Source organism: Myodes glareolus, chromosome 10, assembly GCF_982192425.1.
Source record: "Myodes glareolus chromosome 10, mMyoGla1.1, whole genome shotgun sequence".
NCBI classification, from domain to species: Eukaryota; Metazoa; Chordata; class Mammalia; order Rodentia; family Cricetidae; genus Myodes; species Myodes glareolus.
Window position 1 is genome coordinate 35,860,341 of NC_142035.1, and position 16,599 is coordinate 35,876,939.

A 16,599-nucleotide genomic window follows, 5' to 3' on the forward strand; every position below is an offset into this window, starting at 1 on the left:
CTCCATTACTTGGAAAGTTGGGGTACTACATGTGACATAGAGGGTGTTGAGGGAAACAAAGCGGAATCTCGAGGCTAAATATTGACATATGTAGGTGGAGAGCTATTGTTTATCATTAAAATGTTCTTACAAATGGATAAGGAAAATGTGGTACATTTACACAATGGAGTACTACACAGCATAAAAAAATAATGACATCTTGAAATTTACAGGCAAGTGGATGGATCTAGAAAACATCATATTGAGTGAGATAACCCAGACCCAGAAAGAACAATTATCATATATACTCATTCATAAATTGTTTTTAAACATACAGCAAAGAAAACCAGCCTGCAAATCATAATCCCAGAGAGCCTAGACAACAATGAGGATCCTAAAAGAGACATACGTGGGTCTAATCTACATGTGATGTAGAAAAAGACAAGATCTCCTGAGTAAATTGGGAGCATGGGGCCATGGGAGAGGGTTGAAGTGGAGGGGAGAGGAAGAGAGAGGAGAAGAGAAAAATGTATAACTCAATAAAAGAAATGTAATATATAAAAAAATGTTCTTACAAACAGACTAAATTATTTTTTTCCTCTTTCCAGCTGTAAATTTATAAACATATAACATGTCAGAGAAGATCTATATTTAAAGTCATTTGAGCAAGTACTGTCAGTGAGTCAAAGGATTAGCAGAGTTCATGTTGGAAAACACCTCTGAGCACTTGACACCAGTGTCAGCTAACTAGATATGCCATGTGGCAAACGGTGGCTCTTGTGGATGACCAACCACTAGGAGAAAAAGACTTTGGTAACTAATCATATTGAGTGAGATAACCCAGACCCAGAAAGACAAATGTCATATGTACTCACTCATAAGTGACTTTTAGACATAAAGAAAACCAGCGTACAACTAACTATCCTAGAGAACCTAGACAACAGTGAGGACCCTAAGAGAGACATACATGGATCTAAACTACTTGTAACATAGAAAAATACAAGATCTCCTGAATAAATTGGGAGCATGGGTACCATGGGAAAGAGTAGAAGGGAGGGGAGAAAAGGGAAAGGAGCAGAGAAAAATATATAGCTCAATAAAAACAATTTTAAAAAATGACTTTGGAAACTCCAAACAGTGCCGAATATTGACTCTATCAGCTAGATTAGAAGCTACAGTCAGAAATTGCCCACCTCTGACATCCAGTGATCTGAGTTGCTACAGAGGCAGCCATGTAGTGCCAAACCTGTGAGTGCCTGCCTGGATTTCAGAACCCCCCCTTTTCCCTGGTGAATAGGTTATATATTGCCTATTGGTTTCTTTTTCATAAAAAAAAAAACTCAATTTTATTGCGTATTTATGGAGTTTCCAACACCTTAACCTGTGTATATGTAATGTACTCATTAGCCCATTTATCTTAGATGGAGGGCCTCTCTTTAAAATCCAGTTTGGGAATAGTGTACCTGTGTGACGTTCATACCCTGGGTTATCAGCTCACTTGCCTCCTAGAGCAAACTTGCCCCCCTTTTCGTCTGATAGATAGGCTTCATAATGGTTAGCCCCCATGGAGACATCATGAGGTTGATAGGATTAATGTGTGAGATCTGGTTAGCACACCCACAGTATATAGTGAGTATTTGGCAAATGTAGCTATAAGTGTGATTCTAATTAATTATATTTTTTTTACTGCTACCACTTCAAAAACATATTGTCTTATGTTTTCTAAAGCTCCGGGTTAGTGTAAATTATGAATATTCAGAGATGTCTTCCTCATTTTGAAAATTAATTTTTTATACTACATCTTCCTGTGACCCCTCTGGCTTCCTGTCATCCAGAACATAAATACTTGTCAGCCAAGACAATTATCGATCAAGTGGAGCCTAAAGGAAAGACTTGGGATTTGTCTTAATTTTGGTTTACATACTACAGTAACTTCATTATAGAAATAGCCAAATGTTAAAGATGAATTGAATTTTAACATCTCCAGGTTTTACAGCTTTATGAACAGCAGTCAGATATATGAAGGAAAAAATGTTCAGTTGATAAAGACTTTGCAAAAAAAAAATTTTTAAGTTATTTTTTAAGTTTATTTTTTTAAGTTAGAAAGTGTAATCTGTCCCTATTTTTACTTGATCTTATGAATTTGAAGAAATTTCAAAGCCAAACAACATTTTGAAGTGTCTTTACCCTAACTTTCTGGAGTGGTATACCTACAAAAATGGTCTTTGTTAGGAGAGAGGCTTAGCATGTCTTTTTTAAGGAAAGCTGTCGTTTCTCTAAATAAACTAGACTGGTTTCATGCTCCTTTCTCTGCTCGAGTCGCGTTTTGTCTCTCCTGTGCAAGCAGGGTATTGACCGCAGCACAGTGATGCTACATTCTCTTTGTTCTCCTTGTCTGATGTGCCTGATAGCGGATGTATTCTCGTTCTCTGGGAGCAAATCCAGACGACCTGAAGGACCCCATTAAGATTAGTATTCCCCGCTATGTCCTGTGTGGTCAAGGGAAGGATGAACACTTCGAGTTTGAAGTCAAGGTAAGTGTTCCTTCTTCACACATCTAGAAGAGCAGAGGTTGGAAGCTGTGCAATGCTTCCTCTGTGTGTAAAGTTACTCAGGAATGTTATTTTGTAAGACATTGGTCATATACTTCTTTAATCCAGTCTGTGAAGCACTAGACTGCAGCACAGGTTAGTGGGGAGCGGCCTGTAAAGATAGGATCATATCAGGAGGCAGAGGGACACAGCCCTGCTGGTAGGGCAGAGGATGTCAGCCCAGCCATACCAGGGTTCCAGCATTTTCCTGAATTTAGCTACAGAGAATCAACATTCACTCATCATACACACACAGACGCACCACCTACATGCGTGCACACACATACTAGGACAAGACAGAACAGCTGACACCACACCCGCGGCATGGGCTTTGTCTCGAATTATCTCATCTACAAAAGCAGTAATATCTGTGTCATAGGAATATTATCTCATGAAAGTCCTGTGCCAGGTGGCTAGGATGTAATAAATAATAAATTATCATAACTTCACAACTAATGCTATTATCACTATTCCTCTCTCTCTCTCTCTCTCTCTCTCTCTCTCTCTCTCTGTGTGTGTGTGTGTGTGTGTGTGTGTGTGTGTGCATGTGTTCTATTAATTAAAAGCTTTCTTAACCAGTTTTAGGCATTTAATTTATATGACTTTTTAAGAAAGAGATGAGCTTTCCAAAATAATGACTTCATCTGATTTTTTAATTTATTTCCATTGACTCATAACACTTAGTTAAATGTTGCTAGCTGCCATCTCCTCCTCCTCAGGGAATTAATAATTAATCACATTTTTTTCATTCAAGGATGGACAAAGAAGGATGTTAATGTAGTGAAGTCCTCTGTAGTACTGGTGTGTGGATTCGTAAGGATGGCCTTGAAAGTAGTTTGCTTCGGATAAACACTGGCCTGGCAATCTGAACACTGAGTTTTATAGACTTTGATTCTGTTGTGGTTTGCTTGATAACCTAGACAGTTTTTGATCTTCTCAGAGGCTCAGTTTCCTGCTTGACAAAATGAAGAAAAGTAGCACTAAGTGGTATCCAAAGGTCATGAATCAGAGAAGCTTGTCTGTCCAGAGAACATCCCCTAGCCAGGGAGCTCCTGAGGGAGAAGCAGGTGGGGAAGAGGGAATAGGGCTGACCTTAAAACCTGCCTTGTCCCTGAGGTGTCCCGAGGGAGCCCCTATGCTCTGGGAGGTCCATCCTGTCAGGCACACAGTTTACAGTCTTCCCAGAAAAACAATGTAAATAATTTCTTATTAGTCAAGGTTTTCAATGCTTCTTTCTATGTGCTGAGTCTTTCTTTACTAAAACATATAAATGGGCCATGATTTACATATTTGAAGTTTAAGTTGAAAAAGCACGGGGCCAGCATGGTGGTGGTTTTTAGCTTTCCTAATTGGCTTTGTGGTGTTGTGCTAAAGTGCTTAAGTATGTCTTTTTCTATATCATTTCTTATTACCCCTGAGCCAATAATGCCCAATTTTTGCTCAGATCCTCTTCATTTTTCTCACCATTCCATATTGTATATGTTTGTGAGTTCTCTTTTTAACATGTGTAATGGCATACACATATACAAAAATAACTTCTAGTGACTTATAATGTTTCCATATTTTGGATTCTGAAATGGTTTTCTCCTGCTCAGAATTATAATTCACCAAAGTCAAGAAGTTGCAGAAGTGAAAACATGCACTGCTTTTAGTTGGTCCATGTCTGTTTTACTTTACTGATGGACATATTAATAAAGGTTAAATGTTTACTGACCCCATGCATAAAACTCAACTGTCAATTTAGGTCAAATTTTTAAATAGATAGTAGCCCAGTTAGTATGCAGATCTAGCCCAGACAGTGAAGATGCAACGGCCAGAGAAAGTTAGAGAAAGCAAAACAGAGGATGACAGAAGCTTCTCAGGATCAGACTTCCTTCAGTGGATGAAATCTAACTCCATGGCAGCCAGTGCTGCAAGTCAGCAGTGGCTCTGCCTCCTTCGGTACTTTCTCTGTTGGGAAGACCTTCTGATGCCTGAGCAGGACCAAGTCAGGCCTGCACTCTGATGAGGACACTGTCAAAAAGGCATTCAGATCTGGTACTAGAAAGAAACGTCTTACGACTCTTCTGCCTCTCTCTAAACAAAGCAAGAAGAGACAAACTGCAGGCCAAGGCACAGACAGCTCCTGGAGTAGCTCTGGTGTGTCAGTGTCTCAGGCAGAAACTTTGTCACCTCAGACCCCATCATCTGTATAATGTGGACAGTAAAACCCAACCGACTGGGTTGTTGTGAGGAGCAGATAACTTTGCACTTTAACTTACCTCAGAGGGTGTCTGATGCTTCCTAAGTACTGTGTGTATTTGTTACTGAAGTTAAATAAAAACAGACAGGCCTAGGAAATGGATGGGCTGCTGTCTTTAGAGCCCCTCGGTGATTGTTCATGTGCAAATATGCCTTTATGAAGCTTGGGGGTTTGATTGCTTTGTTTCTTTCTGGTTGGGTGTTCCCTGAAGTATCCTGATGCATAAAGAAAACTCAGAAAATAAATCTACCAGTTGCCACTGTTGGAACAGAGCCTCAGCTGTCTTATATGTGTTGCTAAAATCTTTGTAGACTTTCTTTATTGGGAACATATTATTAATTCTGTGGGTGCCCATGAGAGAAAAATAATGTAAATAACATTCAGAGTTTTTAAAAATGATTTTAAGTTTCTCTTTATAAAACTTTACTTTGAAAATCTGATGTTGAAGCAAGCTACTATTTAGAACTTTTTCAAAGTCTTCAACTTTTTCTATTAGTTATCAATATGTCGTGCGCATGCCGTATTATCCGGTCTAGTCGCACACCTGATGATGCTGTGCTACTCTTAAACTTGGTGAGCCAAGTAGCTTTAAGAAAACAAGGGCTATTGATTTGATTTTTGATAAAGGACAATTCTCTTTAGTTTTAGATTTTATAAGAAAAATTTGGTGTTAATGTGTATCTATAAATTATTGTTGTTTATACTTTAGAGCAATCCTTGCTGCTTCTTTTTCAAAGTTTGTTTTCATTTCCACCTCTATTCCCCAATGGTATCCAAGGCCCTCTAGGGCTGTGTGTGCACGGCCAGCCCTCAGGGGCTGATCCTCTGCGGTGGGACCCTGTTTAAAGCATGTCTTGCTGCTGGTCACTGGCCATGTCACACTTCAACCATCATTTTTAAAGATATGCAAATAACTACAAGTCCTGACTTGAACCCTGAGAAGAGAGCGGTTATGAAAATACTTCTTGTGCTGCTTCCATCAAGTAAGAAACAAACACTGCCTGTGAAGTTGTTGAAGGCAACATGAATTTACGTGTGTGAATGGTTGAGCCATGCCAGCTTTGGCCCCTGGCATCCTCCTCTTACCCTCCTCTATCCTTCCTCCTCCAGCCAGTTCAGCCCTCCCTTCATCAGGTAGGATTTGATAGACTTTAAAATCCAGCAGCTCCCTCCAGGTGCACTGGAAAGTGAGCTAATGAAGAGTGTGCTGGGTACAGTAAAGGTTAGGGGATGCCCAAATACTCCTCATAACAACACCTATGTGTCCCAAAGAACTTTCTTTTCATTAAACTAGATTTGATTTAATGCAAAAAAAAAAACCCTATTTTGTACATGCTTTATTTGGGAGGATGAAGCCAAGCTTGTTTACTGGGAAAGCTGAGAATCGGTAAGTAGATATGTCTGGTTTTTGGTCTCATTTAATTTCTTCACACTACTTTGTGGAGGCTTCTTGTATATGAAGCAGAATGTACACACTGTGGGAGGGGTTCCATGAGCCCATTACTTTCTGGGTCTCACTGCTTTAGCAGGGCCTACTTTTGGAGCTTCATCCCAAGAGGTGTTAGGTAGTTACCGACTCTTTTGATGAATAGCAGCTCACTGTGTGGACATACTCAATTTGGGTATTCTTTTCTCTTATTGCTGCTTGCTTTCCTGTTCTTTCTTGAGAACATATAAAGTTGACCTCTCCATGATGTGTCCCACACTCATTACAAATCTTTGGAGGGCACCAGCCTAGGAACTTTGAATCGGAATATCAGTTCTGCTTCACTGGAGCTCCCCTTTCAAGGAGTCCTAGCAGCACATATTCCTGTAGCTGGACCCTCAGTACATAAAGAAGACTCTGACTGACAGGTGTCATAGAGAAACAGGAGGTTCAAGGTGGACCAGCCTGGCTCCTCTCTGAGTAGAGTGTCACCTGCTAGTCAAGAATATGTATCTTTAAGGTTCCTGCTTGCCCCAATCACAGTTCCTTCAGTAATGCCATGCCCTAAACTACAGCTGTCACCCCCAACTCTTTCAAAGCTTTGCAGTGATTGATACAAAGAGTCAGTTACCTTGAATCATGCTTTCTATTTTCAGTTAGCTGGGATCAGAGTGGGTGAAATTTAATTTTAAAATTACATTTCAACATGATACAAAGCCCCAGCCCGGGAAGTCTGTAGTTAAGGCTAACAGAGGGTGTCATACTCATTTGTCGTAGAAATAATGACATTTTAAATTCCCTGTATTTTAATGTACGTTTCAACACAGCAGCATAAAGAAATGAGCCAATGCGAGTATGTTTGGTCTTTCTGTTTCTTGAATCTCTGTTAATCCTGTAAGTTACTGTCTCACTTATTTCTGGAATGGCCTTGTGCAGTCTTTTCTCCCCAGTCTTTGTCCATAACCCAGTGTCCACTCTGCTTCCATGCCACAACTTAGTCAGTTTTCCCCCCAAATGCCATTGTCCCATTTATTTCAGGTCTTCTGGGAGTTTCAGCTGAGTAGACATTGCTGGCCTTAGACAATCTTAGGCACCCCATGTAGTGCCTGACTGGTAATAGTCATCCAGTAGGGATAATCAGCAAGTAACACACTGTGATGCTCAGACCTATGGGCGTGATTTACACACCCTTTCTGCTGTTGTATTTTTCAAGTTACAATCTTGCGTGCCCTTTGTGAATAGTACCCACAAGTTCCATTCACACACAGGGGTCACATTGCAGCCGCCCAGAACCATTCAGGGAGAGCGCAAGGATGGAGCCTCTTATGTTAAAGCCTGAGGATGCAGTCTCTCTTCAGCCCTTCTGCCTTCTGATGCATGGCACACAAGGCCCTGTCACTGGACAGTCTGCAGCACCTAGGTTAGCTTCATTTTCTTTAGGCACTCATTCACATAGAAACACGCGTCTAGACGGACTGCCCACCCTTCCCGCATGATCCCAGGATGTAGGCCGTCTCCAGCCCTCTGCTAATAGAAGCCCTTGTTCTCGTCTGTCCTCTGGGGAGCTTACTGAGTTGGTCAGCCTCTCACTGTTCTCTGTTGAGCAGCACACAGGCCATGCCCATTCTCACATAGATGCAGGTTAGCCCTTTTGACAAGCTCTCTCTTCTGCTTGCACACCACAGTAGCAAGTACCTCAAACACAAAACGTCCAAATCTTTCCAGTTAGCTGATTTTTTTTTTTTAACTCGGGAAGCAATCTCCTTCTGTTGCCCTAGAATTCTGCCTCCTTTTGTCCTGTCTTCTAATTGATGGCTTGGAAGGAGATGAGAAGCAGCAACAGGAAGCAGCGGCAGGGAGAAAGCATGATATTTAGGAAGTCGCCCAGGACAGCTAATTAGACCATCAGTGACAGCAGTGCTCTTGAGTCACGTGAACCCAGCCCTTTCTGATGTATGCGATCCTCACATATCCCTGGAGCTTCCAGCTTGTTCCAACAATGTGCTTAACCTTTCTTGTGAGCATCATCCATCCACATGGCCAAATGTTCTCAATTTATAAGGCTGACTTCTTGTTCCCGGCTGTCATTTACCTCCCCACCCCAGGACTCCCGCAACTTGCTTCTCTGTATCCCATTGACTTTGCAGCTCCTCATGAAAAAAAGAAAGCTAACATCTATCCCAGAACCTTCTGTGCCTCCAAGCATTTTGCCAGACATTTCTAGAAAGTTCCAAAATGAGGGTATTTGTTACATTACATAAAGTAAGAAATCACGAGTGACTTGCCTAAGGCTATACAGCTGGTAAACAGGCCCAGGCCCCACATGCCTCGTGGTATCTGAATGTATGAAACTACTTGTTCCCTTTCTTGTTTCAATGCACTTTTTAAATGTCAATAATTCCTGGACTTTTTAAAAGTTGAGAACATATTTTAGTATTGTCTTAGCCAGAATAGCCACTTCCAATCCTTGCCTCATTACAGAATTTCCTGTTATGTGTGTGCACACACACACATTCACATACATTTGAACTTTTTGTCTTGAATTCTAAGTCTTGCATACTTTATAAAGTGGAGTTCCTGTTAAAGCTCTGACAAAGCTGGAGGGTTTGGTTGTGGGCAGACCTGACAGGAATCCTGAAGAAATGCCCAGGAAATGTGCAGTTTAGAAGTTGCAGTAATTACATTTACAGTCAGAGAAACCTCTCTCTTTCTTCTTGGCAGAACAAAAATGAGAGCCATTCCAGTCTATTAGAGAAACCACACACACATACATCTTTTAGAAGTACTTGCTCCCAACTTGATAGAGTATAAATGTTCAGAAAGAGTGGTGTGTTGGCATCTGGGCCTGTGCTTATTAGTTATGTGATAGATTGCCTCCGTGTGTGAGGATTAGCAGAACCGAGACCAATGGAATACTGCGCATGCCCTGGCCATCTAGACCCAGGACCCAGCGTGGGTGCTATTGTACAGCGAAGGAAATCACATTCACCAAGTGACTATTTTGTCTGAGAGAGAGAGAGAGAGAGAGAGAGAGAGAGAGAGAGAGAGAGAGAGAGAGAGAGAGAGAACACAAGCAAGCAAAAAAACAAACAAAAAAGTTTTCCCTTTTCCAGGTTTCGTTCCAAAGCAACTTCTCTTTGATGTTGTCTCCACAGGGACCCCTGTGTTTGTTCCCACAAAATAAATATTCAAGGAAGATGAGAAAGAAATGAGACTGAGTCCCAGGAATAGGAGAGAAGTGGCCGCAGCCTCAGGGACCTGCCTTGCATTTCAGTCTCACCCAAGTGCTTGTTTTAAGAATGTGTTCATGTCCGTTTCTGCCCAGCTGTTGGAATTTTCCCTCTCCTCCTAGAATGGTTGTTACAGAGTCAGATGGTTTGCAGCTGCTGCTCATGGAAACTCACCTGTCAGTAGAGCATCAGAGAAGGATTTCTTAAGGAGCAGATTTTTTTTTAAAAAAAAAAAAGTTTAATTAAGAAAATGCTTCATGTAATCCCTTTTGATCCTGACTACCTCCCCAACTCTTCCTAAACCCTCCCCTGTTGTATGGAGACCCGAGATAATCACACAGAAATTATATTACTTATATCACCGCTTGGCCCATTAGCTCTTATTTGCTAACTCTTACATCTTAATTTAACCCATCTCCATTAATCTGTGCATCACCACAAGGCCATGGCCTACCAGCAAAGTTTTAGGCTTCTGTCTCTGGTGGCTTCATGGCTTCTCTCCTGACTCTGCCTCCTTTCTCCCAGTGTTCAGTTTAGCTTTCTCTGCCTATCTACCCTCTCAGGCCAAGCCAGTTTGTTCATTAACCAATGCTATTCACAGCATATAGAGGGGAATCCCGAATCACTCCCCCTCTTCCTTTCCCATCCAACTTTATGTTCTTCCTATCTTTCAAAACTTTTAAAAATCAAAACACGCAAAAGACTAATAAGAGAAAAGATACAGAAACAAAGTGAAATGAAACAGAAAATTCATGGGAAAAATTATCCTCGGTCGTGGGCCTGCCCTGTGGTGTAGTTGATGTGCCCAGTGATGCTCAGTGGAAAACAGCTCTTCCCTTTACCAGCAGCCGTCAATTACAACAGCTTCTTTGTTAGATGGGGCCCCATGTCCACTTCCTCCACTCTGGGCTGCAACCCCACCTAGCGTGAGTCTCTGCAGATCTTGTGCTTGCTGCCAAAATCTCTGAGTTTGTACGTACTTCGGTCTTGTTATATCTAGAAAGTGCTGCTTCCCCGTAGTCATCCATCTGCTCTGGCTCTTAGAAACTGTGTGCTTCATCCATATCCCCTAAGCCTTGAGGGGAGGGGCTGGATGAAGACATCTCGTTCAGGACTGAGTGAGGAGCAGCTGTGTCTGAGGACCAAGCATTGTGCTTTTGACCTCCTGTTATTCTCCTTCATCCCTGGGTTTCTCATGAGTTCATGTTAACAGCTGAAAACCTTGAGGCCTGCAAGAATTCTGCTGACATTAGACAACTAGTTAAGGCTGAAGTTGGGAGCTCCTGGATGCCTGCTGACACTATCTCTCTCCCTGTGTGTATCTCCTGGGCTGTAGATACCACCTCTCCTTTAGGCTCACTAGACAGCAAAATAAGAATAACCCTGAGTATGCATGGGGAAGCCAGAGACGTGTTACACTGCGTGCACGAAAAGAATGTACAGACTCCACCAGGTAGTATGATTTTAATACAGCACAGGCTTCTACTGCTTCCTAGTCTCCCTTCCAGCAGTAACTGCTGTCCTTCACAGAGCCAAGGAATGAAACCCTTGCCCACTGGTTTGACTTTGCTACTTAGGGGCAAGGATTCTGAAATTAACCAACTCCACCTTTTAAAGACCATTTAGAGATTATTACCTTTGGATTCTTCCTGTGTCATTTAGGGTCCTCATACCCACCTGATCTTATCCCAATATCCAAGTGTTATGTGTCCTTTTTAAATCAGTGCAGCGTTCTCTCCAAAAGAAATGTGATAAATGATATTGTTTTTTGCTTTGCTTTAAAATTCTTTGGCCTCTTTCTTATCTCTCCCAATGCCTACTTACCAAAAACTCTGCAAAGTTGATTTGTGGATAAGTCAGCAAAGGACAAAGATGCAGGTCATTCTACTGCCTTCAAAGAGGGAAGGAACTAGGAAATGTAGTCAAAATGTGATTTATTGGAAAGAACCTCAGTGCATTGAGTGAATAAACAATTGTGCCCATTCCATTACCCACTTACGTTGTAGCATATCTATGTGATTTTGTAATATACACAAACACACATACCCTCCTATATACATTAAGAAACAAATGTGCAGAAAAGATGAAAAGGATTTCCACCACAGCAACTGGGTGTGGGGACGAAACATGCATAGAAATAGATGACTGAAATAAGAAGCTCATGGAATGTGCTCAGGAAGATATCCAGTGGACTTGCAGTGTTATTCCTCTGAGAGGAGTGAGGGCATTTGATGACTGGAGGGAGAGGAAAGATGTTCCAGGCAGTGGGAACACTGGTCTCAGAGGCGCACAAGTGGCATATTGGTAATAGAATATAGTAGAGTTTGAGGTTCACCTTAGAGAGGCACTCAAACATGAGAATGCCAAGTACAGACGGCAGAAAACAGCTCAGGACTGAGTATCAGGACTAGTATTGCTTTGAAAGACACTGTAAGGATGCTGTGGGAATTGTTCTTGAGTGCATCCAGTCATTCTAGATGGTCATTAAAAAGTGATTGTGGGGACTGAAAAGCCAGAATATTTGAAATGCTCATTACGGAAAATGGCATTGGAAAAGTGGAGTGATGGTGCCAAGCTGATATAACCTGTAGGTCAATCTAGCTGTGAGCTGAGAAGAGAAGCACCCTGGGCTTCCTGATGTGGGGAATCGTTCTGATGAGTTTCACTATTAGGCTGAGGGATCCTGGAATGTTGAGGTGCTGGTCTCTGGGGTCAGGAAAACTGGCCCAAATCCAGCCCTGGCCTCCAAGGTGAGTGGTTCTGTAAAGAAGAGATCAACAGGATGCTGCAGTAGAGATAGCCAGCAGATTCAGCATCTTTGGGCCATTTGTCCCCACTGAAAATCAGTACACATTGGTCTTTTGGTCCTTGCTGACAGATTTGGTGATGCTGTCGTTAGATATGAATGAAGAGGAATGGGATAGTGACTGTGTCCAATGCAGGATACTGCTGTGTTTGATGGGATGTTGGCTTCAGTTAACACTCTTGGCTAGTTCTTTTTGCAGCAGTTGTCTGAAGAGATTTTAATTAAAGCTAATGCACTGATGCGTATTTCTCCACAGATCCATACTTTCAGAATTTATTCATGTTTTACATAAGACATAGAGTCTAATTAGTGGATTAGATCCTGTCATCTTGGGAATAATGAGACCTTCAAGAATTTATCATTTTCTGGCTTCAGTTTAAAATAGTTAATAGCACCTAAATTTTTTTTCTGTTCTGGAAATGGAACCCAGGGATTTGCACATGCTATGAATGTGATCTACCACTGAACTACATTCCCAACACATATAAATATTTATAATCACAAATATCTTAGAAGAAAAATTACTAAACAGTTATAGCCCGTATGACTATTTTTATTTTTCATAAAGTATATCATTCATTAACTATACTTATTATGTATTGTATCACACCATCAGAAGTAGCAATATAAAAGGAATGATATAGAAAATAAATATAAATAAGAATCAATGACTTCTTTCTATACTGCATGGGCCATCTTGACCAGAAGCTTAGACAGTGCTTATTGGCCTCATGTTCTGTGGTGTGACATGTTAATGAAGCCCCATGAATTAGTGTTTCCTATTGTACACATCCACACATTGGGAATGTATTTAAGGTTTCCACACGAGTGCTTGAGAGTTATTCTTAATTTAAGGTCTCTACAAGAGTGTTTGAGAGTTATTCTTAATATGTATGTTAAAGATCCCTTCAAGTAACGTATTTAATTGGGGCGAGTTAGAGTCTTTTGAGTAACAAGCTGTTGTTGCTCCTCACGCAGGCGGTTGTATACCAGCAAATGTCACTGACGACATATCTTAAAATCAACAATCCCTAGCCCAGCAAAATATGTATAGAAGATAAACTTGTGGGAAGCCCTCAGCTGAGAATTGTTTATAAGTAAATGCAGTCCATCTCGTGGACATGTTTAAGATGCACTTGATCACTTTACAGCCCGGGAAAGATGAATTTGTATCAATAGAATCATTCAATGAGAGAGAAGTAATCGATTTGCTCGTCATAAGTGTGCCACAATGATGCTTTGCCTTCTCAGTGCTAAAGGAAATAATTGACTGACTGCTTACATCAGACTTATTTGTTTTGCTGATCTGCTGTCCTCCCCTCATGATCAAAATCCTGTCCTATGCTCAGTTTTAATTTAGAGCAAACTGGGACTTCAGTTTGTATTTTTCATTTCTCTGTGTCTGTTTCCAAACTTCACACGAGAAAGCCTCCAGCCCTCAGCATGGTATCTTTCATCAGAGAGAAAAGCTTTGACCATGTTCATGCAGAGATGTCACACAGTGTCACACAGGGCCTTCCTCCTTTCTGAGACAATTGCTAATGGGTGTCATTCCACACCATCATTGTTTCCACCTTGTTTACATACTGCTAGACAAAGCAGGTCTTAAATATATGAGATGGGAAACTTGACCCTTTCCTGACCTTGTCTGTAGTCTCCCTGCAGATAAAACTCTCAGGGTAAAGAATTTGAAAATCTCAGCATGCTGCCCTATCAACTTGTGTTTGAAATCTACAGAGGATGTGCCGTGTTCTCAGTGCAGTTCAAAATCAAAAGGCCTGCTGTTGTGGTTTCTCCAGAGACATCTCTTAGAGATCCACACCTCCAGTCACCAGAGCAGGGCCACCACAGGCAAAGCTACAGAAGCCCCTCTTCTGCCTTCTGACAGATCTGCAAGGCCTGGGTTTCACCTGGTTTGTAAAGTAAAATAATTTCATGAAAATTTGTAGGTGCCCATTGTATGTTTCTTGCAGTGAGAGTCTCCATCTTACCCCAAATACTTCCAAAGGCAGATGTCTTACTTCCTCAGAAGAATTAGAATTTTGTAGAATAGTTATGTAATTAATTGCACAAATTATTTAGTTTGACATAATTGTGTAATAAGTATCTGTGACATGTGCTTTGAACATGATGTGAACTAAATGTTAACTTGGGGGGAGATCAAGTGATTTCCTCCAAGGAGAAGGAGTGAGCGGATGCCGCGGAGGGAGTAATTTTAGTGGAAACCTCAGCATGGGACTCAGAAGAATCCTCCTGTTAGAGAAAGGCGTGTGTGGCTCATGAGGCCATTCAGAAGATCCTTATAAGTATGCTGTATTTTGTGTTCATAAGTTCTCTGTGGGGTGAGATTGCTCAGCACTGGGAGCTGCTGTTAGATAGGTTACAGAGTTATCTAGAAGAGTCTCTGGATCCTGCCTGAGGGCTTAGGTGCTGGACGGGAGGTGGGACATGACTATACTTATATCAGAATCCCGTGGGCAGTGATGTTGAATTCAGTGGCTGTGTTCTAAGCAGAGGTGTGGGTGGAAGTTGTGAATATACATTTCTAATAAGTTTCCAAGTAAGGCTTGTGCTTCTAGTTAATTCATACTGCTCGAGATAACAAACTTAAGTATGGCAAAATTATTGACACATGTATACCAGGTTATTAAAATCCTTAGATATTGGGCAAAAAATGAGTTATTGCTCAGAATGTGCCAATAATGATCTTCCCTAGGCATTTTGTTCAGTGTGAGCAACTACAACAATGGGGCTGTGATGTTGGGCAAGCTCTCTAACACTGCAGCATCTGAGTTCTATTAGCATTTCTGCTGTGAGAGGGATCCTGGTGTCACTGGGTAACAAGCACAGATACCGGTACCATTATGACCTCAGGAAGCCTGGTATGAATATGAAAATGTAGCTAAGCATGATACTCACCACACTAGTCTACCCCTTTATTTTCCATATACACACATAAAAGCACACTACCCCCATTGTTACAAGCACTCAGGACTAATACCAAGATAACCCAAGAGGGTATAACTGAATGCTTTGAGATGCAGCCTTTGGAAGGGACTTAGCAGTTTCCTCTTCCATCTCACTGTCCTGCCTTTGCCCAGTGCGCCATGGCTGTCTCAGTGTTTACAGTATGCAGTTAGAGAAGTGGACTCCTTAGGAAGGCACTGTTCCAGGGATGCTGTGGGAAAGAAGAGTGGTACCCACAGTTGTGCTCTTTCTCTCCAGAGACTTTGAGCAGTGGCTAAGCATTAGCAAGCTGTAAAAGCCACAGAGGAAGAAAGTGTAGGTCAAAGTGCCCTAGGCTCAGAGCCCAGTTTTCCTCACCCTAATTTTCTTTGATTTTTTTTAAAGTCCTTTTCTCCCTGCAGAAATTTTAATCTCCCTACTTTAAAGTCTCTAAGAGCAAGAGGGTATGAAAGAAAAGTTCAACTTAGGGCTTGGTCTTCTAGCTGTTCTTGGGGATGCCTCCCATGTGTCACATTCTCTTCTAAAGGACTGTGACCAAAGGAATAAAAATAAAAAAAAAAAGAAAAGAAAAGAAAAGCCAGCCTTCCTGGAACTCACATTCTAGTGGGGAAGGAAATCCAAAATCAGGATAACTGTATTCCCTGTTTGCTTCATACTCAGATATTACTAATTCAAAGAACAAAACACAGAGCCTCTGAGGCCAAACCTGCAGAGTACACATCTGTCATGTTCTGGGTAAGCCTGGAGTCTGGAGAGGCTTTAGGTGAGCCAAGGATAAGACAAAGCATAAAGACCCTTGTAGGGAAGGTAGAGAACATGAGCTTGTACCTCACTGGAGTGGGATGTCTTGGGCTGTGTTCCATTTGAGTAAAGAAATGGCCTCAACTGTCAGTGTTTAGCAAGACCCTTTTGGCAAAAGAGAGAACGGCACAATGAGAAGGGATACAAGAACAATCAAGGGACCAACACTAAAATCTGTTGAGAATAGTTAGAGATAGTGGAATTGGTGAGAAAAGGCCAGATTCATATTCTGAATAATTAAAATAAAAGATCTGCTGACTGATTGCATATAAAGTATAAAGAAAAGAACATTCAAGATGACACCATGGTTTGGGAGTGAATGAGAAGAATGACATCAACTGAAATGGGGGAGAGGATGAAGTCTGAGTATGATTCATTTCAGTAAATGTACCTTGTTCAGTTTGAGGTGCATTCTGGACATTGATGTAAACAGTAGACTCTGTGACTCCAGGTTCAGCAGAGGGAGATGTACGTTCAGGGAGTCCTAGTGTAAATGTAAATTCGAGCAATGAGATCACTAAAGGAGAGAGTGCAGGTAGAAAATAAAACATGTCCAA

General features: G+C 41.4%; 1 protein-coding gene across 3 annotated transcripts in view; it reads left to right on the forward strand.

The window, feature by feature from the left end:
- The window catches only part of Kif16b (kinesin family member 16B), a 270,207-nt gene that overhangs the window by 197,033 nt on the left and 56,575 nt on the right, over positions 1 to 16,599 (forward strand). For 2 of the 3 annotated variants that reach the window (XM_048455468.3, XM_048455469.3), the window contains one exon: positions 2,391 to 2,513. The exons of the other annotated variant lie outside the window; for it this stretch is intronic. In XM_048455468.3, coding sequence (XP_048311425.3) covers positions 2,391 to 2,513 — 123 coding nt within the window. The remainder of the gene's footprint in view (positions 1 to 2,390; positions 2,514 to 16,599) is intronic. 3 annotated transcript variants of the gene reach the window in all.